Source organism: Phalaenopsis equestris, unplaced genomic scaffold (genome assembly GCF_001263595.1).
Source record: "Phalaenopsis equestris unplaced genomic scaffold, ASM126359v1 Scaffold000224, whole genome shotgun sequence".
In the NCBI taxonomy this organism is placed as follows: domain Eukaryota; kingdom Viridiplantae; phylum Streptophyta; class Magnoliopsida; order Asparagales; family Orchidaceae; genus Phalaenopsis; species Phalaenopsis equestris.
The window spans coordinates 2,522,380-2,547,211 of NW_018164666.1; the positions used below are offsets into that span (position 1 = coordinate 2,522,380).

At 35.0% G+C, this 24,832-nt stretch overlaps 1 protein-coding gene across 2 annotated transcripts in view; it reads left to right on the forward strand.

Moving 5' to 3' along the window:
- Positions 1–24,832, forward strand: part of LOC110023340 (protein ENHANCED DISEASE RESISTANCE 2) — a 132,981-nt gene that overhangs the window by 61,738 nt on the left and 46,411 nt on the right. For both annotated transcript variants that reach the window (XM_020722701.1, XM_020722702.1), the window contains exons 12-15: positions 4,455–4,526; positions 11,525–11,692; positions 18,463–18,668; positions 18,780–18,846. In XM_020722701.1, coding sequence (XP_020578360.1) covers positions 4,455–4,526; positions 11,525–11,692; positions 18,463–18,668; positions 18,780–18,846 — 513 coding nt within the window. The remainder of the gene's footprint in view (positions 1–4,454; positions 4,527–11,524; positions 11,693–18,462; positions 18,669–18,779; positions 18,847–24,832) is intronic.

Sequence of the window (24,832 nt, forward strand, 5' to 3'; positions counted from 1 at the left end):
TGGGATAGAGTGTAGGAGAAAGGTTTTCACACACATTTTTCCTCTCCAATCTTATTTTGGTTTTTGAACCTTTTTTATTGTTGTTTGTTTTATCAAGATTTTATTATTCTCTGCTTTTAAGGCTACTTTTTTTTTGGGTGAATTTTTTTTATTTTAGCATATTTATTGCAACTTTTTATTTTGCATATCAATAATTAGTTAATTAAATTTAATTTTTTTAAGATCAATAAAAAAGTCTTTTAAAATATGTTATTAAATATCTATTTAAATTAATTTTAAAACTATTAAGAGAAAATTTAAAATTTAAATAATATAAATTTCACCCAAAAAAATAAGAGATAAAATAATGTCTTATTGGCTTAAAGATAAGAAATCGAACACTAAACTAACTAAATGTATTTATTAATACAAATAAAAGTTAAAATATTAATAATATTAATAATATTTATAATTATAATAATAATATATAGAGATAATAAAATTGGGGATCATAATAATAATAATAATAATAATAATAATAATAATAAATAATAATAATAGTAGTAATAGTAATAATAATAATTTTGATTAATAATAATAGGAATATTTGGATAATAATAATAAGTCATAATAATAATAATATTGATAAGAATATTAATTGTAATAGTATAATAATAATAATAATAATAATAATAATAATAATATAAGAGGGGAAGGAGGATGGTTTTCACACATATTTTTCTTCTCCAATCTTATTTTGGTTTTTGAACCTTTTCCAATGCTGTTTGTTTTTATCAAGATTTTATTATTTTTTGCTTCTGAGGTTAGTATTTTTTTTGGATGAATTTTTTTTTGTTGCAATTTTTTTATTTTGCATATCAATAATTAGTTAATTGAATTGAATTTTTTTAACATCAATAAAAAGCCTTTTAAAATATGTTATTAAATATATTTTTAAAATAATTTAAAAACTATTAAGATAATATTTAAAATTTAAATAATATAAATTTCACAAAAAAAAAGAAAAAATAAAATAATGTCTTATTGGCTTAAAGATAAGAAAACAAACATTAAACTAATTAAATGTAATTTATTAATTAAAAAATTAAAATATTAATAATAAGAGAAGTAGTAATAATATTAATAATAATAATGGTAATAATATATAGAGATAAGAAAATCAGAGATGATGATGATAATAATAATAATAATAATAGGAATACTTGGATATAATAATAATATAATAATAATAAGTCAAATAATAATAGTAATAATATTTATAATAACAATGGTGCTAATTCATGGACATAAAAATAGTAATATTAACATTAATAATAATAACAATAATAATACTTAAAATGATAATATTGATTTGTTGACATAATGATAATAAAAATTAATAATGATAATAAAAGATAATAATAATATTAACGTTAAAAATAATAAAAAATAATAATAAAAAAAGACGGCAACAATGATAAGAACAACAACATTGACAATAATGATAGGAAATAATTTCTGAATTTTTTAACTGGCTTGCTATTGCAATCTAAATTGTATTCCAAAATTACTTTTGACCAACAAAACTATTTGTTTTAATATCACTTTTGGTTAATGGACGCTAGATTTAATTCTAATCGTTGCAAATTTTGGGCCTTGTGAAGAACATTTAAAACTCTAGATATATGTTAAAACATACATTGTCATATGATAAAATGTATATGATCGTGAATTAAAATTAATTAAATATAAATCATCTTATTATTTTTTATTTGGGTTATACCATGAAAATGAGTAAGCATGTATCAACATTGATATTATTTTATGACGGTAAACTTGTCTTAATGGATGACTTCACTTCAAAGCCATTTTGGAGGTCGTCGTCATCTTCTACGTGTTTTGACTTAGTCAAATTTCAGCAACTCTGTCACAGTTATTTGTGCTTTGAATGGTGATCATAGGGGGTAAACCATATCTTTGATATGTAGGCTTTCCGTGGGTCGGAGCGGTGCGAGATAATTGAATATGTCAATCTAACCAGCACTAGTGTTGTTGGGCTACATATAATCCACACGTTGCCCGAGTCTCATAAGGCCCCTCCGTAGAGTACCCGAGCCGTGACTACATTATCAACATCTGATTTGATGAAGCCTTAAACTTATAAGTATGTTGTAATATGATTACATAAATTTGAGAACTTTTTGGCAATTATAAATATTTTGAAATCAAGTGTTAATTTTTTTCAGCTCCGCGACATATTTTTGGGTCAGACCGAGCCATCGTCATAGTACTCATAGTAATGGTCGAGCATGGGATGGCATAAATTATACAAATTAGAGAAGGACATGAGATGATGGATAGTGACACAGAAGCTCTAGTGGTGATGAAATAGACATTAGCTTAGACGCAAACGTGTGTGAGGATATAATTGAGATGATGTGACACAATATACTTAGGAGATATGATGCAACACACATAAGCATACTTGATAGAATGATATATACCAACGATTACATCCTTGCTGGTCATCAAACGAGGAATGAGATGAGGATACAATCTTTGATGATCCTATGAGTTAGTTAGATTTAGCATCCGAAGGACAAATACCTGATGTGCCAGCTGATGATATGTTTTTGAGCTTCAAGTTAGACCTACAATGTACAATTAATTCCTGATGTATTGTAAACAACAAAATGTATAAAATTATAAATTCCATTAAATCTCAATTGAGCATTATATGTGTAGACGACGACCATTTCTCCTAACTGCGTCAGTTGTATGTAGCTTGGAGCATGTAACACCTGATATTATTTTCCCTGGTAATGTCACCATTACAACCTCAGAGGAGTCACAACCTTTAAAGAAGAGGCAAAAATAGTTTTGAAGAGGAAGTGCAAGAGTTGAGGGGTTGTGGCTCAAATCGATTGTGCTACGGTTTCGTTCTGCAACTCTAGCCACGAATGCGAGGGTAACCGAAATCAATTGCGCTAAAAAGTTTGACAACTTAGAATAAAGAACATTTATTCACCTCATCATTCTCAATAGGTGTCGCTACGAAGCTCTTACCAACAAAAAACCTACATATCAAAGAGATAGTGTACGCCCTATGATCACTATTCAGGGCACGAATGACTCTTAGATAGTGTTACTAAAAAGTTGTATGGTTTGGAACATGTAGAGGACGACGATGATCTCCTATGTGGCTTGTTGCAAAGTCATCCACTAAGTCAAGTTCCATCATAGAATAATGTCATGGTTGATACTTGCTGACTCATTTTAATGGTATAACCTTAATAAGAAATATCAAAATGATTTATTGAATGATTTTAATCCACGACAATATACAGTTTATCTCATGATAATGTTTGTTTTAACTTATGCTTAGTGTAGAGTTTCAAATATTCTTCACGCTAATTAAAATTAAATCTAACACCATTAGTCAGAAGCTACATTAAAAAATAATTTTACTGGTCAAACGTGCTCATTTGGAATGCTATTTAGACTCTAGTTTCAAGCCAGCTAAAATTATTTCCTATAACTTATGCAATCATTATTATTAGTATTATGTATCACTATCATTATTGTTGTTATCATTATTATTTATTATTATTATTATCATCATTATTTTTATTGTTATTTCTATTATTGTTTTCTCTTTTTTTAGTTTATATTTTTATTAGCCTTATTTCTTATAGCATTACTATTATTATTTATTATTTATTATTGTTACTACTATTATCATTTTTTTTAAATTTTATGCTATATTTATTTTTTCATTATTTGTTTTAATAATAATATTATTATTATAATTATTATTCTTGTTATTATTATTATTATTATTATTATTATTACAATTATTATTATTTTTACTATATCTTTTCTTATTTTGTACTTTTTTTGTTCTAAAATTTTAATGACTATTTAAATTTTATGTCAATAAAATTATAAAATGAGTTCATTTTTCTGCTTTATTTTGCTTATTTCTATACTGCTATTATTATTAGGGGCATTTACATACATAGCACTCAATTCTTATGAATTTACCTATCTCGCACGAAAATTTTTGTATTTACAAATACTATATGAAAAATAGAAGCCCAAAAAAAGAAAAAAGAAAACTTGAAGCTTGGGGAGGATGGAGGTGTGCAAAAACTTTCATCCTCCCCTCGTTTGATAGCCTTGTCACACACTCCCTTGCTACAGTACTTGTGTTTTCACGATTGTCGTGAAACAATAGCCAGTGATCCACAATTACTGGGGCAATATTTGGCTGTCATCGTTGTTCAAACGGGTGACATTAACTAGTCATGAATATTATTGCCAGTTTGAACGGCAACAATATCGGTTTTTGAACTTTTTTTTTAATGCCGAAATGCTAGAATACCTTTTTATAGTTTCAATTTTAAAAGTTTTGTTGTAGCTCAGTTAAGTCTTTTACTTTTCATTAACAGCCTTCTCATTTATTCTTTATGCAGCCATTTTACAATTTCCAGCTGTTCACAAGAAACAACCTCCAAGACCTGGCTATCAACGTATCAATCTTAATCGTAAGTTTGTGTTTTCTTCCTAATTATTATCTTTATGCTGCGGTTTTTTTATTTCCTTTTCTTGTTTGCGATGGTTAGTTACGTTTATTGGAAGAAGTAGAGGAAAGACAAGATGGCAATAACAAATCTAGAAAAAGAAGGAATGAAATCACTCATTTTAGGTTTTTAATTATATATTTTTTGTTTAAAAAAGTACTAGAACAAATCTTAGAGCGGGAAGCCCACAAATTATCCTATTAACTTCCATTTTCACTTTGAGCATGCTGACCACAAAGAGCAGAGCACTGCTACTTCGTTTCCTTCCAGGGACCAAACTTTATTCTATAACCTCACCGCCAACTTTCTTTTACCTTCAAGGAGGTACAAAATCCTATAGCAACGCACCACCATGTCACACACCGCCATATTAAGCAAGGATGAGCTGCATTCTTTTAGCCATGGAAAAAAAGATTCTAGAAAAAACTAGAAAGAAGGAGAATAGTCTAAGGAATTCTAGAAGGATTCATATAATTCCAAAAATAAGCCGAAAGAGACAAGCTTCAAAAGAACTCTAGAATATTTTCGAAAGTTCTAGAATCATGTATATGCTAAGATCTTAGTCTATTCTAATGTAATCTAGAAAGTTTTCATTGGATGGGAGAGGATTATAAATAAAAATCCTTCCCCCTCATTTGGAATCATCCTAAGTTTTCTAAGCAACCAAGTGTGTAATACCTCATTAGTTACGTGTTCCTTTTTTCAATAAATTTATACTTCTTTTTTAGAGAGTATTGTGCTTTTAAGTTCGAACGTTGTGAGTGTTAGACTAATTTAGTGCTTAGGAAGAGTGCTAAAGCCGTATGGATGACTGTGAGAAGTTTGTTCGTGATTGTTGGTATCAGAGCCAAAGTTAAAGGCATGCAAAGAGTGTCAAAGAACACGTCATGGAGTTTGAAGCCACTAAAGTGAAATCATCTCAACAAGGGCGAGGTTGTCATGAGCAACGGGATCTTGTTGCATCTAAACCACTTGGAAGGTTTGAGGAGATATGCATAGCTTTGATCCACACCTTACTTGGGTGGAGGAGGCTATGAATGACATAATGGCCCAGATAGAGAATCTAGACCAAAAGGTCGATGGCCTCGAAGAGGAGGACATCACCATCAATTTCACAATCAGAGATATGTCCAAGTTGAGGAATCCTTAAAAAACCAAATAACGAAGATGCTGGATGACCTGATTAGGGAGCTCCATAAGGTACAACGATCACATGACGAAGAGATGAGCAGCTTCTGTGCCAGCTTGGAGGAAATGCGTGGAGATATATTGCTATGCAAGAGAGCACTAGCGACATCAATCAACCACCTTACTTTTGAAGTCAAGCGTATTGAAGTGTCAGAGCCTAAGAGTTTTGGAGGAGTTTGCAACCCCAAAGAAGTAGACAACTTCTTGTGGGGGCTTGAACAATACTTTGGAGCCATGGGCATTATTGATGAAGATGCAAAAATTTAATTTACTATTTATCTCTTCGACATCGCTATACTGTGGTGGAGAAGAAGGTGAAGATACATAGAGAAACATATGTGCATCATATCCATCTTCGATGACTACGCGAAAGAGCTAAGGGACAATTTTTTCCCGAGAATGCGGAGTCTGAGGCTGGAGCCCGACTGCAATGCTCAAACAAGTAGGATCGATTCAGGAATACATTAAGGAGTTCATTAGTTTGGTCCTTGGAATACCCGACATGTCCGACAAGGATGCTTTCTTTAACTTCATAGATGCACTCCAACAGTGGGTAAAGACAAAGCTTAGAAGGCGCAAAGTGTAATATCTTGCTACTACCATTGTCGTCGTCGAAAGCTTAATTGATTACTTATAAGAGTCCACAAAGCCGAAAGATAAGAAGAGTACCTATGTCAAAAGTGGGGGAGTCAAAGACAAATACAAGGAAAAGACTCGTCATGAATCGACCTCATCCAAAGGCAAAGACAAAGGAAAGCTTAACAATAACAAAATTAAGTCGCATAGCAACTGCTTTTGTGGTGGACCTCGTTGGGCAAGGGATTTCCCTCAAAAGAAAGCTCTGAACTCTCTCATTGCATGCCATCATGAGGAATGAGGCGATATGACAGCAGAAGCAGAAACAATATAACTGCAAAATGTGGTGCAATTCTCTAAAAAAATCCTGACAAAAGGGCTACTCTTTGTGGAAATGGTTGTAGGTAGGACAACTAAAAAACAATGATAGACATGGGAGCTTGTCACAACTTCATCTCTATTGAAGAAGCAAAAAGGATGTGTCTGCAAATAACTGGAGGAGCTCAGCGGCTAGGGCAATTCATGGAGTGGCCAGAGGAGTAAAGATGAGTGCGTAACATGGTTAGTACCTTAAAATTCTTTGTTATCCCAATGAATGATTTCAAAATTGTTCTAGAGCTAAACTTTTTCAAGCATTCTCTATACCCTTCGCCAATAGCATATGCATCTTGGAAGGCAATCAAGCTTGTCTATTACCAACTATAAGGACAAACAAGCAAGAAGCTAAAATGCTATCGATCATCCAATTCACGAAGGGCACCGAAAAGAGGAGGAAAACTATTTAACTACTCTTCATGACTCATATAATGAAGAACCAAAGATCCAAGAAGATATGCCAATGGAGATAGCAACGATATTTGATGAGTTTGAAAATGTCTTACTTATAGAGTTAACAAAAGCTATCACCGAGAAAAAAGATAAACCATCTGATCAGGCTAGAGCCAGGGGTTGAGCTGCCATCCATGAAGTCTAAATGCATGGCACCCCTCTCTCATACAACTATTTATGAAGGAAAATGCCCAAAAACTTTGAAGTTTGCCTATTTCAAAAGCAAATAAAAGAAGTTGGTTCGAGCATCACCGCTTAGGATTACAAGAAGGACAAAGAAGTGGGCGACCAAGAAAAGAAGACATGTGGATTATAAAAATAAAGATTCATCAAGAGGAAACCCTAAGCAAGCACAACCCATAATAATCACTTCTTTTAATAAGAAAGTGGATAAAACAAATGGCTGATTGGATCAATCATCGAAGAGGGATACCAAACTACAAGAAGTACCTCATCAAGTGGAAAGCGCTACCTGATAGTGATGCCAGTTGGGAATATGAAGACATTGTGTAAAAAAAAAAATCTAATAGTATCAGGAGAAAGACACAATGAGGGCATTGCAAACTTAGGTAGGGGAGAGTGTCACACACCGCCATCTCAAGTAGGGATGAGCACATTCTTTTAGCCATGTAAAAGAATATTCTTTAAAAAACTAGAAAGAAGAAGAATAATTTAAGAAATTCTAGAAGGTTCCACATAATTCAATAAATATGCTGAAAGAGACAAGTTTTAAGAGAACTCTAGAATATTCTGGAATGTTCTAGAATAATATATATATAAAGAATAATGTCGAACTAGATTAGTCTATTCTAATGTAAAGGGCTTGGGGAGGACTATAAACAGAAGCCCCCCCCTCATTTGGAATCATTCAAGGTTTCTCAGCAACCAAGTGTTTAATTCCTCATTACTCGGTGAGGTGTTCCTTTCTTCAATAACTTTTGCTTCTTCCCTAGAGAGTTTTGTGCTTTTAAGTCCAAGCATTGTAAGTGTTAGACTGATTTAATGCTTAGGAAGAGTGCTAAAGCCGCACTGGTGACTTGTGAGAAGTTTGTCCGTGACAACTAGCTTTCATTCATAATAGAAAGACTTTGGATTTAAAACAAATCACAACTAATAGTTTTTTTTGTGTTATTCTAAATAGGTTTCAACACTCCCGTCAAGCTGTATTGACACCATTTTAGGGTTCCCAGAAGGTGTTTAAGATGTGAATTTAGCGCAGAGGTGGTAGTAGAATAGCCAGGGAATAAGAATATATGAGGTTTGGCATTTAGAAAGGGAGAGGAGTTCAACAACTGTCCAGGTTGAAAGCAAGAGAGAATCATGAGACGCCGACTCTCGAGGGATCCACTATCTATTCCTGAAAATACTACTAACACACCACTTGTAGAAAGAATATTATACAACACTGCTTAAGAAAGAAATTAGAATGCAATGTCCAAAATACACAAGCAAAATTAAAAAAGTGTCTAAAATGTGGGACATAATAAGATATAAATAGTTCCCTCTCAAAATAACTTTAATTCTAATTTAAAAGTAAATTGAAATTGTGCTCATAAGGCTTGCCTGCCCAAGAGATTTAGAATTTGGGGTTTCCAGGTGGTAAATTTACCTCTACAGGCCATACGAGACAAGATCTTCCCTATTCCACTCGTCTCGTGTAAAAGGGGGATTATGGAATCAGTGAAACCTTGGAATCTCACGGAACCTAGGGGTTAGGACAACTCTCGCGTTCTTCATTCTAATTAGGAGAAGCTTTTTTTTTCTAGAAGCACCCAAGTCTCATTGTCTAATGATCTTTCTCATAAACACTTTAGGAGATTTTTAAATTTGTGGTTCATCACTCCTATCTGGTCAGTTGTTTGGGGGTGCGTTGTTGAGCTGATCTCGAACTTGATACCTAGCTTGCTCCATAAAGCTTTCCAAATAGCTTAAAAACTTCTTATCTCTATATGAAGTGATGATATACTCGACCTCCCTTAATAATGATAATTTAGGTGGTAGACTGTAAGCCAAAAAATCTTGAAACTCTCTTAACAGGGGCTGTTTGTCTTGTTTTGACTTCTCAAACTCACTATTTTTTAGTACAATGAATGCTAGTCTTACTATTGTTTCTCTAAGGACTGCAAAAAGATAATTTGTGGAACCATATTATCAAAATTTGGTTTGAATGCCCTTTACTTTGAACTCCTTCCAAGGTAAGAGTGCAATTTGCTTTCCATTTTTGGTGAAAGAATGTGTTTTTGCAGCCATCATGATATGTGCAACAATCAAACTCCTTGACTTACGATAGCCAATGTCCATTTCCCTCTTCCAATCCTAGTGGGTTCCTCAGATTTCATCTTCTAGTCTATTCAAAAACATTTCCAATAACTATTTCGATCCTCTCACACCTTTTAGGGGCCCTAGAATGGTGTTATTTTGCATGATTAAAAGGTGGCCATATTTGCTTACCGTTTCATAGAAGTAATCAATTTAGTTTGTCGAGGATTATAGTAATTAAAAATTAGTGTGGTGGTGGAGCCATCCTACTAGTTTATTATGGATTCGACATACCAATTTAATCTTACTTGGCCTATGCACCTACATACACCTGTGCACACGATCATCAAATTTTGCCTCTTCTAATATGAATTATTCTTATATAAGGAAGCGAAAAACTTTCTTGATATTATTCATGCATGTACCAATTCCTTGATATATTTTTTTTGAAATAAAAGTTTCATCTTACTATTAATTTTATCAAAGCGTAAAGCACAATGTGAGTATTAGATTTTATATGCTTTTCAAAGCTCAAATTTTAGAGCAAAATGACCCTTCTATAAACCAAACCAGAAATTGGTGATATAAAATTTTTAGTGTATAACTAATTGTGCGCATGCTTGCAATACAAGGGTCAAAGGCTCTGCACCCTTGCTATAGAAGGCTCTCCTTGTGGTCCCTCTTGAACCATAGAACGAAGTTGAATAGGGAAGACTGCACGTCGAAGGCTTTGCTTCCATTCATCTCAACCTAGGTCGAAATCGAATGGTTAAGACAACAAATTGTATGCTCTGCTCCCGCTCCTCTCGAACACTGGACCAAAGTCGAATAGGGAGTAATTGCAGTTGAAGTTGAAGGCTTCACTCTGTTGTGCTTCTTATGGGTGTCGAATTGAGTTTGCGGGTTAGGTTTGAAAAATTAAATGGGTTAGAAAGCTGAACCCTGAATTTGACTTGCTGTCAAACTGTTGACCCACATTCGACATGTATAACACGTTTAACATAAGGTATAATAGCTTTTCAAGTAAATTTTTTTGAGATAGCGGGCTAATTACTTATTTTGAGTTAATTTTAGTTTAGTGGGTTAGTTTTGAGTTGGCAAATAAACTCATACTCCATGAAAAAACTTAAACTAGTGAGCATTGCTCACACGAAAGTTATTTAGTTCAGTATGAACCTTGATTTTTCCAGTCGAGTTTGGGTTGAGTTGTGTTGGGTCAATTTTTTATGTCCTCTAGTGCTCCTCTTGAACACTTCGCCAAAGTGAAATAGAATGCCTTTATTTTCTATCACTATACCGAGAAGCTGAATAAAACCAGCGTTCTTCGCTTCCGCACCTTTCACTTGCAGTGACCGCACAACAAGAATGCGAAGCTAGCCTGCGGTACTTTGCGTTTGAAGTGCGCTTCGAAGCGGGCTTTTCAAAAACTGCTTATTGTTTTGTCCTTTTTTTACTGCAATTCCTTTAGTCCAGCATATGTATTTATCATAAATATTCCTTGGTGGTTTGGGAAATTTGGCTTTGAAAATTTGTCTATGGTTTTACATATATTCCATCCCTTTTTAAAAGGTTTTAGCAAACAATGTGTTTTGTTATCCTTCTAATTACTTTTTTTATTGACATTTTGGGATTAGGATTGCATAATTTTTTTTCTTTGCCTCAATGAATCGCTTTGTCAAATTATTTTATGATTTTGCACTCAGTTTTTTTAGCATAGTCCTATGTCTCTTTTACGAGCTGTTGCCTAATCAAAGTATATTCTGTTGCGTATATTGATTTTTTGTAAAATATATTCGTTTCTGCTGCACAGATTCTATTGTTTCAGTTTGAATAAAACCATACTCTCAAATTGCGACACATAAATTGATCATCTTGTTTCTCATGGGCCACATCAATATTTACGGAATACTCTCACGTTATATATATCGGTCATGTAAGCTTCTTCTAGGGATTGACAACATTTAAAAGAATGTATAAAGCCTAATTTGTGATTCAATGTGGGAGCGTAGCTTTACTCATTTTGCTGTTTCGTTAGTCTAACTATTTGTTTACATGTTGACATTTCATTATACACCAACATTTCGTGTCCATCTGACTACTTGTTATTGCAGCTTCTATTTGGGAAATCAGAAAGCTGAAAACTGCCGACTCTGCAACTTCCAAATGCCTTGTGACGAGGATATTGGAAGTTCATTCAACTATTTGGGATAGATTGAAGAAGCGATATACCTCACATTTTGAGAAGACCATTCCTTATGCTTTACTTTGTCAAGTTGGAGGTTGATTTCTCATGCAATGCTTTTATTTATGTTTTTTTTTTCTTTTGAATGAAAGTTGTGTTAAACCTCTTCACATTAAAAATTGAGGAAGATTAATATGTCAAAGGAAGAAAAATATAAAAAGGAGGACGAATCACTATGCAACTAAGCAGCACTTAAACTAAATAAGGGATAATCTTAAATCTTAAGCTCTGGTGTATTCTTGTTCATAAGAGTTTATTTGTTCCCCTTTGATTTGTCTTGGCCAAAAATATTCTTGGAAGATGATATTATGCTAAGTGATCTTTTCCGGTTTCTTATTTTTTGTGAGAACACTTTTTGTTTCTTTCATATCATAACGTGAAACTTTTTCTTATTGAAATTGGACAACGCACAAATTGAAGAGATATGCATACCAACTTTGATTAAATGAGCTTTAGTAGGTGTTTTGGCTAGGTAAGTGACTCATCTTGAAGTGACTCATCTTTGAATAGACACTTTCAATGGAACTTGAGTATTCCAAATACAACTGAAGAAGGGTGTGTGAATTCTAATATTTATTCAAGAAGGGTAGAAATTTGAAATTGAATTGTCTACTAGAGTACAACATCCACTTAGGCTTATCATGATTAGAGTTGAGCCAAGTTTGATTTGTATCAGTATGGTGCTAACTTCTTTTCACTAAAATTGCCAACCATGAGGATCCACACCAAAAAATTAATATTTCAAGCAATTTGGGCAAGGCTAGGATACGTAGTAACAAGAATTTTTATCATAAATCCATTTGTCTTTATATAAAATTTGAGTATATCTCCATTATGAATTATTTCAGAGATGCTAAAGAAAGAAGAAGGATGAAGAAGCTTATTTCATTCTGAATATTGAGCAATGAGAACCTTCAAAAAATTGGAAGAGGAAATAAAAAAAAAGTACTTGTTTTTGATAATAGATCCGACCAATGAGCTGAACTTCACTTAAGAGGGATTTTCATTTATATTGTAGAAGAAGGAGATGTCTATAATGACGGATTATAAGTCCTAGTTTTTTTGCCCTTAAGATGTTAAAAGTGGCAATATTTATGCTCTTTCTCTTCAATGCATTCCTAAATAAATTTTATTTTAATGTCGTTCGATTTGTTTTTCGTTCAATTATTCTCCAGAATAATGCTATATTATTGAAATTATCCCTTAGATATTAAAAGGAAAAATAAGACAATTGAAGATAACATGGAGACTAATTGAAATTATCCCTTAGATGGATGAGGTGGAACCCAAATACATTAATTAAATGTGCGTTGCTTGTAATTTAATAAACGTTATGAGTGATTGTATATTTTTTCTACGTTTGCATCTTTTGGTGAACTGAATTTGAAACTTTTGATCCACTAGTGGTTCAGAAGTACCATCATCAGAATTATAAGGTTGCTTTGACTCTATGATAATAATACGCTCAACAAGAAAATGTTCAAGGGAGAATAACTCATCAGGAGGATATTGTTTAGTGACTTTGCAAGTACTTGTGGTGCCAACCACATCAATAGGGCTAGAGATGGATTTTCAATTGGTTCCAAAATCTGGGTGCATGCTAGATTTAAAGTTGGAGGCGAGCTATCAATGCATTTGAAGGAAGATTCGGATCATTTGTTTGCTTGCTTTATTTTTGGGTATAATGAGATTTCCTCAACTTTGGGTGAGTTGTGCTACGTTTTGTGTAATTATGATTTGAATTTTAAGAGGAATAATATGATATTATGCTTCCGAATTCATTCTTCTTCCAATATCCACATGCAGAGCCCATCTGAACCTCCCTTTTTTTGATAAATAGCACCATCCATTCAATTAGGACCCTAAACATTAATGATAGCCAGGATGTCATGCAGTAGCAACATCCACTTGTGAATGCGCATGAAAAATAAACTTAATAATAATATAATGTGGATTTGTTAGGGTAGTAAATAATAAGATGAGGAAATGGACTCCAAACTGGAATGATTGGTAGATTCTTGAAAAGCCAATGCGAGAAGACCACTTAAAACCTACACATTGAATAGCCATTCACGTAATAACATTGTCAAAAGAAAATAATACGGTAGTTATCTTTAGAAATAATATAATAAAAATGTGACATGTATCAAGATGCCTGACAATGAGGACACTAATTAAATGCACGTTAACCTTAAATTTATTTAATATTACAAGATTGGGATGACTATAAAAATGACAGAAAAAAAATGAATTTTGCTGTTAATCAATCACCACTTAAAGAAAATTGGAGTAGGTTGACTATAAGTAGAAAGTTGCTCATTTTGAGTGGGGAGAGTGGGTGGGGGGAGGGGGCCATTGTTTGATGATAATTAATGAGAAATAATTGGGTGATTGTGTTGTGGTTCCCTCTTGCACTAACAACTTGCGCAAATGAGCAAGGAGGAACCTAGAATGTGCGAGGAACTGCAGGTCGAATAGAGATACCCGTGGTAACAAATGGGAGAGGAAACTCATCAACTATGTTGGCACTGATATTGAACCTCAAGGGAGGCTAGTCACCAAGCAAGGAGTTATGGAATATCTAGAAATAGTTGAAGGGAGTGCAAACAGTGGAGTACCTTAGGTAAGGTGTCAAGCAACGAGGTAGGGTAGATGAGGAAAGATCCAGAAAGCGGGGACACCGCGCAAGCTAGAACCGGTGAAAAGCACTTAACAATTAAGGGATATCCAGCCCTGGGAGGCGGAGTTGAATGAGGCTGATTCGAAGCCCCCTTGGGTCATAAGTCTCCTTTAAAACCAGATTTGAAATTGACTTAGCAAATTTGTCTACCTTTTTCTCCATCGGAGAGAACAACCAGATTTTGAAATAAGCTGCCTTTTTTATTCTCGATTAGAGTTGGCAGGAATGCACAATGATGGATCCAAGCCATTAGTATCCATTAGAACTACAGACGATGGAGTCAAAAGTTCCTTTTATCATTATAATCTTCCTTGAAGGCATTGAAGAAAGAAAAATAATTGCAGTATAGAAAACAATTAAACTGGACCTTAGTACTTTTCAGAATGGATTTAAGTGGTTTGAACAAGAATTAGCACTTTTTCTTCAAGTTCTCCAAACTTGAGAGTTGAATTTGAATGCATCACAATTCTAGTACCAATAAGTAACTTCGTTAATTCCAATCCTCAGATAGGTATTTTTTATTGTATTAGAAGCTTCTATCATCTCATTCCACTTGTTAACTATAAATGAAAATCCATCAAACTTCATACATCCTCTTCATACAAGAGATTCTGGATTAGTTTGGGGATTTAATTTGATGAAGAAAGTTCTTGGTTTAATAAATGAAAATGATGCCAGTCGCTATTTCAATATCATTTCAGAGCTTCCAGAAATTCCTTTTGTTAATTCAAATATTGGATACATGTAAGAATCTGAAGAAGATGAGATGCTTTTTGTTCTTCTTAACAGAATACAAGACACTCATATGAATATTATCTGTTTCTTTTCTAATGGAAGGACATGAATGTACTCTATGGCCAACGTTTTTTCAACGAAAGCATAGAAGACCATTTCCACATTCTTTTGCAAAATGACGAATAACATCAAGGGATTTGTCTGCTTGTGCTCGAGGCTCTAGTATAGAGAAGAAGGGCAGGTAATGTAACCATACTGTAATTATTGACCAGATCAATGTGTGTTTTGGATTTTGGGATTTCTTAAGAAATAGTGGCATACTTGCTTTCTATTCTGGAGAAGCATGAAACCAAGTGCAAAAGCTTTTTTCAATTCGTGTTTCCTAGCTATATTTCTTACTTACAGAACTGATTATAGTTCAAAGCACATTTGAAGAAGGTGGGGTCACAATACTAAGATGATAAATTTACTCATTGTTGTGGAGATTTTACTTGATTTACCACATTTATTTTCTTCTTTGATTGCATCCTATGAGCGCTTAGACACTAATTGACTCATGTAAATGGCACATGCATCACCCATGTTTTTTTGATGTGGGAGTGGAGGAGGATAGGGGTATGATTTTCGCCTCAGAAAATACCATTATGGGATTTGTCCTGCCAACAAAAGTGGGTCTACTCGTGGGCCACAATTTTGCTTTATTTTGAATCAGAATTAGGCTTTATTATTGTTTTAGTGTTAGTATTCTTTGAAAATATGTAAGAACACCTTTTGGCTTGATTCTATTTGTCTAGAGATTATTTTCTTTAGATTTCTGCTTTTAGGAGTGTTGTACCTTTCTTTTCCTTCAAGTCGTGAGCCTGTATCCTGACTGAGAGTAGATAGTGGGACCTAGCAGACAAAGCCATCAACCGATTTTGTTTGTTGTTTTCTCATACAAGACAACAATCGTGTTGATTCCGTGCTTCGAATCCTTGTTGATTCTCATATTTACCATTATTTTTATTCCACAAACATTCTCAATCTTCGTATTGAGTCTCGTACACAATCTTGGAATACTTAATCAATATCATTTGGTGTCAGCGTTAAATTCTAATCCAAATTTTTACCCTAACCTTTATTAGAGTTAAATTCTAATCCAAATTTTTTACCCTAACAGAATTTATATCCTAAACCTGTCACACCTCCATCAAATCAAACCCAACCATAAAATTGAGCACACCCTCCACCCATTGGCACTTTTGACTCATAAAATCCTACCCTTCCATTGATTGATACCCTAAATTGAGGATCCGTTATGCCACTAAGGAGAAATACTCAAATGGGTGTCCAAGTTATCAGAATGGAGGATATGTATAGAAAAATCCTCCAATGGCTCAATGATTTGACATTCAAATATGCCATAAGAGATAATGACTTTATGGTGAAGTGTGACTTGTTAGATTTTAAGTGTTGTATGGATTTGGACGAGTTCATTAATAACTCCAAACCTTGGAATGGATCTTTGAAAATAATTGTATTTCAGAAGATAGGTATAACAACCCGAAATCTCAACAATCAAGATATTGTCTGCTTTGACCTAATTGCCTCATGGTTTTATCTTGTTGGTGCAACTTCCTAGGAGGTCACCTATCCTGAGAGAGCTCCTGTAGAAGTATGCTTAACTTTGGAGTTTTTGCCAGAAGGTGCTTCTATGTTTAAAAGTTCGACTTCATTCTATTTAAGGGGTTTCACAATCTCCTTCACTAAGTAACTGATGTTCTTATCAGTTTTCTTAATTCAAAATTATCATCTTGGTAAATAAGATTATAGAGGCGGCCCTTACAGATTCAAAAGTTGACTCTTATCATGTAGCACTTTACCTAATCTTGGGTTTAAGAGGTTGCTCTGATGGCATAATACTTTAGATTGAACGAGACTTAGTTTCCATCTTTGTATTGGTGTAATACGTTGATACCATTTCTAACAAACCGAAATCCCAACCATCGAGATATTGTTTGCTTTAGTGTAACGACCTCACAATTTTATTTTGTTGGTGCAACTTTCTGAAAGATTACTCTTCTCGAGAGTGCTCCCGCACGAGCACCCTTAACTTCGGAGTTTCTAATGAAATTTCATCTGTTATACCAAAAGGTGCTTCGATGATAAGAGTTCAGCTTCATTTTACTTAAGAGTATTACACTAATCTGAAGATGGAAATATCTTCTTGGTGGATGATTTTCAGTTAAAAAAACTTACAAGGACATCCATTATTTCGGTGTGGAAGATTGTGTAGCCCCTTAAGTAGAATAAAATTAAACTCTTAAAGATCCAAGCGCCTTTTGTTGTAATAGTTGGAGTTTTGACCAAAACTTTAAAGTTAAGCATGCTTGTATGGGAGCATTCCTGGGATGGGTGACTACCTGAGAAGTTATACTAATTGGACAAAATAGTGAGACCATTAGGCCAAAGTGGACAATATTTGGATGGTTGAGAGTTTGATTGCTGTAATAGGAGAGAAAACCCATAGTCATCAAACTAAAAAATAGTGTTTCTTTTTAGTGGAAATTAGAATCTGAAGTGCTTGCGATAGTAAGGAGAGTAAGATAACTATGTGATCTAATATAAGGTGGGTGATGCGACACAAATATCTTTACACATTATTAATAAGATATATTCCTAAAACCCTATTATGTGCACTAGATAATTTATTTGTGGAGTATATGACTGAATTTGAATAACTTATGTTGAAATGCGAGTTGGTGGAGCTAGATGAACTTATAGTTGCACGATGTCAATGCAATATAGTTGCAGTTATATTGTTTCCTACTCGACGTGCATACCTTAACTTTTAAGATAAAGAAATAATATAATAAACAGAGATCACCACACCCTATAGGTAGGGCTTAGCCTTATGTTTAGGCATTGAGTGCACCACTTCTTAGAATCCCTAAACCAATTTTATGTGAGAAAGCAGCCCAAGATAAAGAAAAATTGGATGGATCTAAAACTACCAAGACCTTTCCTGTCAATAATACCAGAGCTAAAATTTTAAGGAATCACAACAAAAGTTCTTAAAACAAGAAATAAAATAAAACAAAGCACAAACGAGCCACTAGGCCGAGTTGAAGTTGCTTGTGTGCCAGACTCAAAGCCTCCTTTTGCGCTTACTCACAGATTCTGTCTCTCTCTGTCTGCTTGAGCCCTCCTCTCGCACTTGCTCTCTGTTTGCTTGCACTCCATCTCCCGTTTCTCCCTTTCTCTCGATTTCTATGCTCCCATGGATGTTGGTTTAATTGAAATGACCTTCATTTTTTGGTTTTTTTAATTTTTTTTAACTAGAATTTACAGCATTCTTCTTCAATATTTTTTCTTTTAGCTGAATAACTGAGTTCTTTATTTGAAATGCACAGGGTTAAGAGAATATTTTGTTGCAAATCCTTCACTGGCTCTCGACTCTTCCTCCACAGTTGAGCATTCCAATATTTTTTATGCCTCTTCCACCGCTTCTTTGGAACCTGTGGATTCAGAAATTAATGATGAGTTCTATGATGCAATTGCTTTTGATGGCCCCCTAGAAGATGAGGACAGTGAAAGTGATGATGAAGAGTTTTCCAAGGTAAAACGGTTTAAAAAATATTGGCATGTCCAATTGTGTCGTCTCTAACAGGATTATTTGTTGTATTCTGTAACAAATTTTACCCAACCTTTTTTTTTTTTTTCATTTCAGGCTGGAAAAGTGAAATTGAAGAACGTTTCTTGGGCTATTGCTAGTTTGGCTTTAATGAAAAGTGCAGGTTTCTACTTTAACCGAAAGCTTCATATTATCTTGGGCAATGTTTGCATTATAAGATTTAGTGTGTAATCTAATATTTTTGTTGGCAGCAGCACTAAATTATTGATTGCATTCTTTCGTGATCATAGTAAAACTGCAATGAATTTTTTATTTTACTCATCTTATATTGCCACTGTACTTTCTAATTTTTTTATCAATATGATGCAATTTGTTGGACGAGCTGTTGCAGAATGCGTTTTGCTGAATTAGTCTACCAGTAATGGTTGTGTATTAAAGTGGACCTTACTCCTTTTTATGCCCAGAGAATATCAAAATATATTAGCTTAAATTCTATCTCATAGTATAAATGGACATATTTATTATGAACGCCATCATCATCATTAGCCTTGTCCAAATTTTCTGCAGTTGCATTATGAATCTTAATTTTCTATTCATGCTTGTTGCTGCATACTTGTTATCATATGTCTACTGGATCCACTAGTTTTTTTTTATTTTGTTTGTTTTTTGGCTGTTATTCTTTTTTTTCCTAAAAGGTTTGCATGATTTATTTTTGTATGTTGAGAGAAGTTAGACTAGTTTCGTTGCTGAAATTGGGCCTAGGAACTATTATTAAGTGATAGCACAAAAAAATGGGATTCAAGGCCCACTTTGGTCTCATAGTCAATTGATGTATATGTGAAGGCACGGAATAATGGGATTCAAGGCATGAAAAGGAAACTTCGTTGTTGTCGGTCAACTTTTTGATTTATTTTTTTGAAATTAGAAAATAATTTTGAAATTTAATTTAATATAAGAGGTATATAGTTTGGGTTTTGAAAGAAGTTGTTTTAATTTTTGAAAAAAAAGAGATTAAATGGATCTCATTCGTCTAATAGTTTGCATATACCTTCTCGAAAGATAAGTGTATATCTCGGCAATGGACTCGATCCTAAAAACTATGAAATTTGTGACATCCGTTCAGCTTGCGAACTTTTTTATGTGTGACTGACAAGTTTCCCTATTTAATATAAAAATTTATTTTACCTGGGTTTCAAGTTCCTATAGAGTCAAGCCCCTATAGTTAATTACATCCTAAATGATTGGGGTTACTTGAGAAAACTCTCGATAATGATCAAAGGTGCTAGTCTTCAAGAATTCAAAGTTTAGGTCTTCACTGTGGGACATGGAAAAACAAGTAGGAGAGGCTCAAATAAGAACAATTATTTTCAAGAGTCCAAAGAAAGAAAAATATAGGGGATGTCACAGATCCTGAGGAGAAATCTCAGTGACTTCCCAAACTATCCTAATGTGCGGCTGAGTTTTGGAGACGATGTTATTTAAGTGTTGTTGACCTCGCTTTCGGTCGAGGTGTTGTTTTCCCCTCCTTAGTAGTCTAGGATCTAGTCGTAGGACCTTTCTGTCGACTACTCCTAGAAAATTAGTGAAGGAGCCCTCCCCGTTAGCAATTCTGGACTTCTCTTCGCTCGACTTGACGTTCCATGTAGTAATCTTGACCGCTATTGTTTGGCAAGTAGGGCTACTCCGAAGAAACTCAGGTAGCATTCCTATAGGACTGACAGCCTTCGAATTGACTCTACTCGTTGATTTGGCGCCGCTGCGCTCTCCGCCGTCCTGTTTAATCAAATTTGAGCCAAAATTTTGACAGAATTTCGGACCGCAACGTGTTTTAGTTCCAATCGTTGACAAAGTTGTCCGGATGACGAAACGAACTGCGCCGTTGCGTCCGGAACGTCTATTTTGCTTAAGGGGGGACGTTCGTTTCATTGCGACGGCGTGTCTTGGGGAAAATTCCTATTTAAGTGTTTATTATAATAATAAATAATATATTATTATTATTATTATTATTAATAACTTATATTAAAACCCTTAACCTAAATTCTCCCCCCTCCCCGCCTCATCCCTTCGAACCCGAGGGCCTGCCTAGTATGACTCGTTCGGTCGCTCGACCCACTCCTTCGTGTCGTTGGGGAGGCTTTGTTCCCGCGTTCGCCTCTCGCACGCGGGACAGATCACGTAGGCGCCCATCCCTCGTATCCTATCTTCTGCGATATGGGCTCGATCTCCTCTGCCGCGGATCGTATTCTCTGTGAGAATCTAATCCTCCGCATCTCTCGATCCCTCTGTCGTATCTTCTTAATCATTCGTCTTCTTTGCCCTTAGCGTATATGAGAGCTCCTCTGTGAAGCTTCCAAGGGGGCCGAAAATCTTTCTAAGGGAGAAAACTCTGCTCTTTTTCTTTCTCACTCACTTCTTTGATCTTCTGGTGCTTGAATCGGTTTCCTCCTGCTGTTGGGAGAGGAAATGAAGTTCCGGAGTGCTTTTAGAGTTTCTGTGTTACCTTCTTTTTACTTCAAAGAGGTACCTTCTTCCCTCTCCCCCTGTGAGCTGTCTGCGATTGGCCCTGCTCTTTACCAAGCCCCTGTGCTTTATGTGTGCTTGTCCCTGTTCTCTGTCGAGCCATGTTGGCATGCTAGAATAGGGAGATTACTATTTAACTCATTCTTAAACATGTTCTAGCTTACGCTTCATACATTTGTTATGTGGAAATGACATTTAAAAGCTTGAGGGTGTGTATTTCCCTCCCCCTCACTTTCTCGGTGCTTTACTGGCTCTCAGTTATGGCCTTGTCGAGCCTCTGGTGATGATCTTGTGGTGTAGTGCTAGAAGTTAGATTTAATTCTGCAATGTGGCATGCTATTAATTCTCTCTTTTACTTTGCTTATCTAAAGTGTTGAAGTCATGACATGTTTCCTACCTTCTGAGACATATTTATATTAGAAACAATTAAAAGGATGACTTTGGAATAATTTGGCCCCTCTCATGAGCATGTTAGTATATGTATTGTGAAACTTTCATTCATTTTCACTCAAAGCATGTGGTAGCTCTATTTTGAGATGTCTTAAAGGCATGAGAATATTGCTCTAACTCTTATTACAACTTAGTATTGGAGGTCTCAATTGCAGTCTGGTTTTCGACCCTTGCTGCGTTCGGGTTTTGGCCTTGCTTGGCTCTGTCTGGTCTTTAATTGATCTGGAATCTGGGGAAAATTTTAGTTCGGCTTTGGTTTTGTGTTGGATCTCGGTTCTTGCCTATTGGGGGTTCTTCCTTTTTTTTTTTTTTTTTTTTTTTTGTGTGGGGGGTGTGTGTTTTTTTTTGTTGTGATTTGGGGGTTGACTTTATTGAAACTTAGCTTTTGTTTTGGTCGTGGACTTTGCCTTATGCCTTGGACTCGACCTAGTCTGTAAGCCTTCCCTTTCCCTTGCCTCGTGTCTTGGCTTTGGTCTTGGTTGTGGGCCTTGCTTACAATGCTTTGGAATCGGTTTGGAGGCTCTGTGAGGGTTTGTCCATTCACTCTTCTATGTATATCAAATATCTCCATATGATCGGTTTGGGTTTGCCTTGCCCGTGAACCTCTTTTGTGCCTTGGGTTGCTTTAGCCGTGAACCTTACCTGTGCCTTGTGTTGTCTTTGGTCGTGGACTTTAGCGGCTGTCCCTTGCTGCCTTTAGTCGTGAGCCTCTTTTGGCCTTGGGGTTCTTTAGCCTTGAGCTTTAAAAGCTGAGCTTTAAAAGCTCCCCCTTATCTTTTTGTTGCCCTGGCCGAGAGCCTTACATGCTGTTCATCTCTTTGTAGTAATCCCGGTCGTGAGCATTTATTTGGTTTTTTGGGAAGATTTTATGCTTATTTGATATGTGAGGCTATGGATTAATTTGGAAGTTGGAAGATTTTGATATCAACTTTGGGGTTTGAGAAGATTTGCAAGCTTTATTTGGTAGAGCATTTGGTTGATTTGATTAATCTTACGCTTTTGGGGTTTGGAAAATCAACGCAAAGTGGCCTTTTATGTTTGTTAGGAAAGACATTGGGCCCTACTTTTCTAGGTTTTTTCGATAGGAGTTTTTGAGAGCTGATCCATTTCATTTTCGGTGTTTTAGATAGATCAGTGTCTCCACTCTCTCACCTTATTTTTGTTTTATTTTTGTTTTTTTTCTTTTTTTGCTTCTTGGTTCGGTTTTCGATGTTTATGTCCGACGCATAAGTATCAACGTATAGCCTTTTGCTATACGTGAAACTTATATTTGAAACCATCAAAGAAGGTCGCAAGTAGTTTGTTTTGGGGCGTAGGGTGAGGGCGATGATGACAAAGGCACGCCGGTAGTAGAGCAGAATGATATCTCATCCGACAACACTAGGACTCAATTCTGAAAAGTATTTGATGAACAATAGGATAACGGTATCCTTCACGGACATAAGTCTAGCGGTAGTTGGCTCGAACCTCCTTAGATAGTTGGCAGTCCCACGTCCGACAGCGTAATCGACTTGTGGACAATAAAAAAAATTGTTAAAACTTATTTTAAAAAAGTAATAATAAAAATATATTTTTTTGCTATAAAATAAAATTTGATAATTTTTTTTTTTGAAGACCTATGTGCATGTCGAAAACATAAATTTTAAAATACATTTTAAAATTGATTGTCCACCTGACGAATACCTGTTTAGGCTGGGAAGTAGCCCTCTAGGTGAGGTTCAGGACACACTTCTAGACGAGTGACGGGTTCTATACATTCGGGTGACCGAGTAGCCTTCGTGGTCCCTCGAGAATAAGCCTAGCCCTACACAAGTGCTTGCAGTCCCCCTTACCTAAACTTTTTGTTTTATTGAAGCTTTGGATAGAGCACTCGTGTTTCTTTCCTTTTCTTCAAGATTTCTCCGAGATTTTTGAAGATGTTTACTCGAGTCTTTTCTCATTGATTTTCTCGAGTTTTCGGTCATGAGTCGTCGTTACACTCTTTTTCTTTTCGGATTTCCCGGATGGCTTTTCTTCCAGACTTCATTTTTTGCAATACATTTCAGCTTGCTATATTTAACGGATCTCACGGGCGTACATGTTCGTTTTACATTTACAGAATATTATACTATTCTTGTTTATACCTGCTACTACCCTGTACAACTTGTTATTTTATTCCTGTTTATACCTGCTACTGTTCTGTAAAACTTGTTATACTGTTTTTTTACTGTACTTACCACCACTCTATATAGCATGTTATACTGTTCCTTCTACTATACCTGCTACTGTCATATATGGCATGTACACTGTTTTTTATTGTGTTTTCTACTGCTTGTCCTGTACTGCACATTTTATATTACATAGCCTTAAGCATGCCTCCTTTCCATATAGGATGTTTAGAGGACTATTATCATAGGGTCGTTTGATTTGACATCATAAATGGACACTCTAGAAAACTTAAACTCGTCAAGACAAGGAGCTTGGAGTTAGCACGGTGGGCAGCACGACCATCTTCAACAGCAGAACATGTTTTCTCCAACGAAACCATTCATTTCCTAGAATTTAAAATAACAATCTATAGGATTTCGAGGTTGTTCGCCTAGCGCAACATAAATCCTGAACCTTTTTCGTTAGGTAACCTGAACCTTTTTCGTTAGGTATTTGTATGGCTCTGCTGTACGATCTAAGCCCTAACTCGTTTTAGGATTCCGAAGTTGTCATCTTTTACGACCTAAATCCTCATATCTTCCAGACTATTTGTGTGAGCGTTTCACACGAATGTAAGCCCTAATTAAATAAAATTGACAGGATCAAACACTTGAATATTCCTCCTTGAAACTGAAGCCAAACTGAAGCCAAACCATAGGGTAGACTGGGAAGCCACCGTAAATCTCCTCTGGATCTGTGGCATCCCCTAATTCTTTTTTCCTTTGGATCCTTTAATAAACGTCCCAAGTTTATCCTTTTGAAGTCCTTGAAGATAATTTTTCCTGATTTTTATCGAGAGTATTCTTAAGTGATTTCGGTCATTTAAGATGTAATTAACTATAGGGGCTTGCCCTTATAGGGAGTTTTTCCGAACCCAGCTTAAAATAAACCCTATTTAATTTTCCATATTAAATAGGGGAATTTGTCGGCAAATAAAACGGTTTCGCAGACTCAAACGGATGTCATATCTTTCTTAGTTTATTTGATCGAGC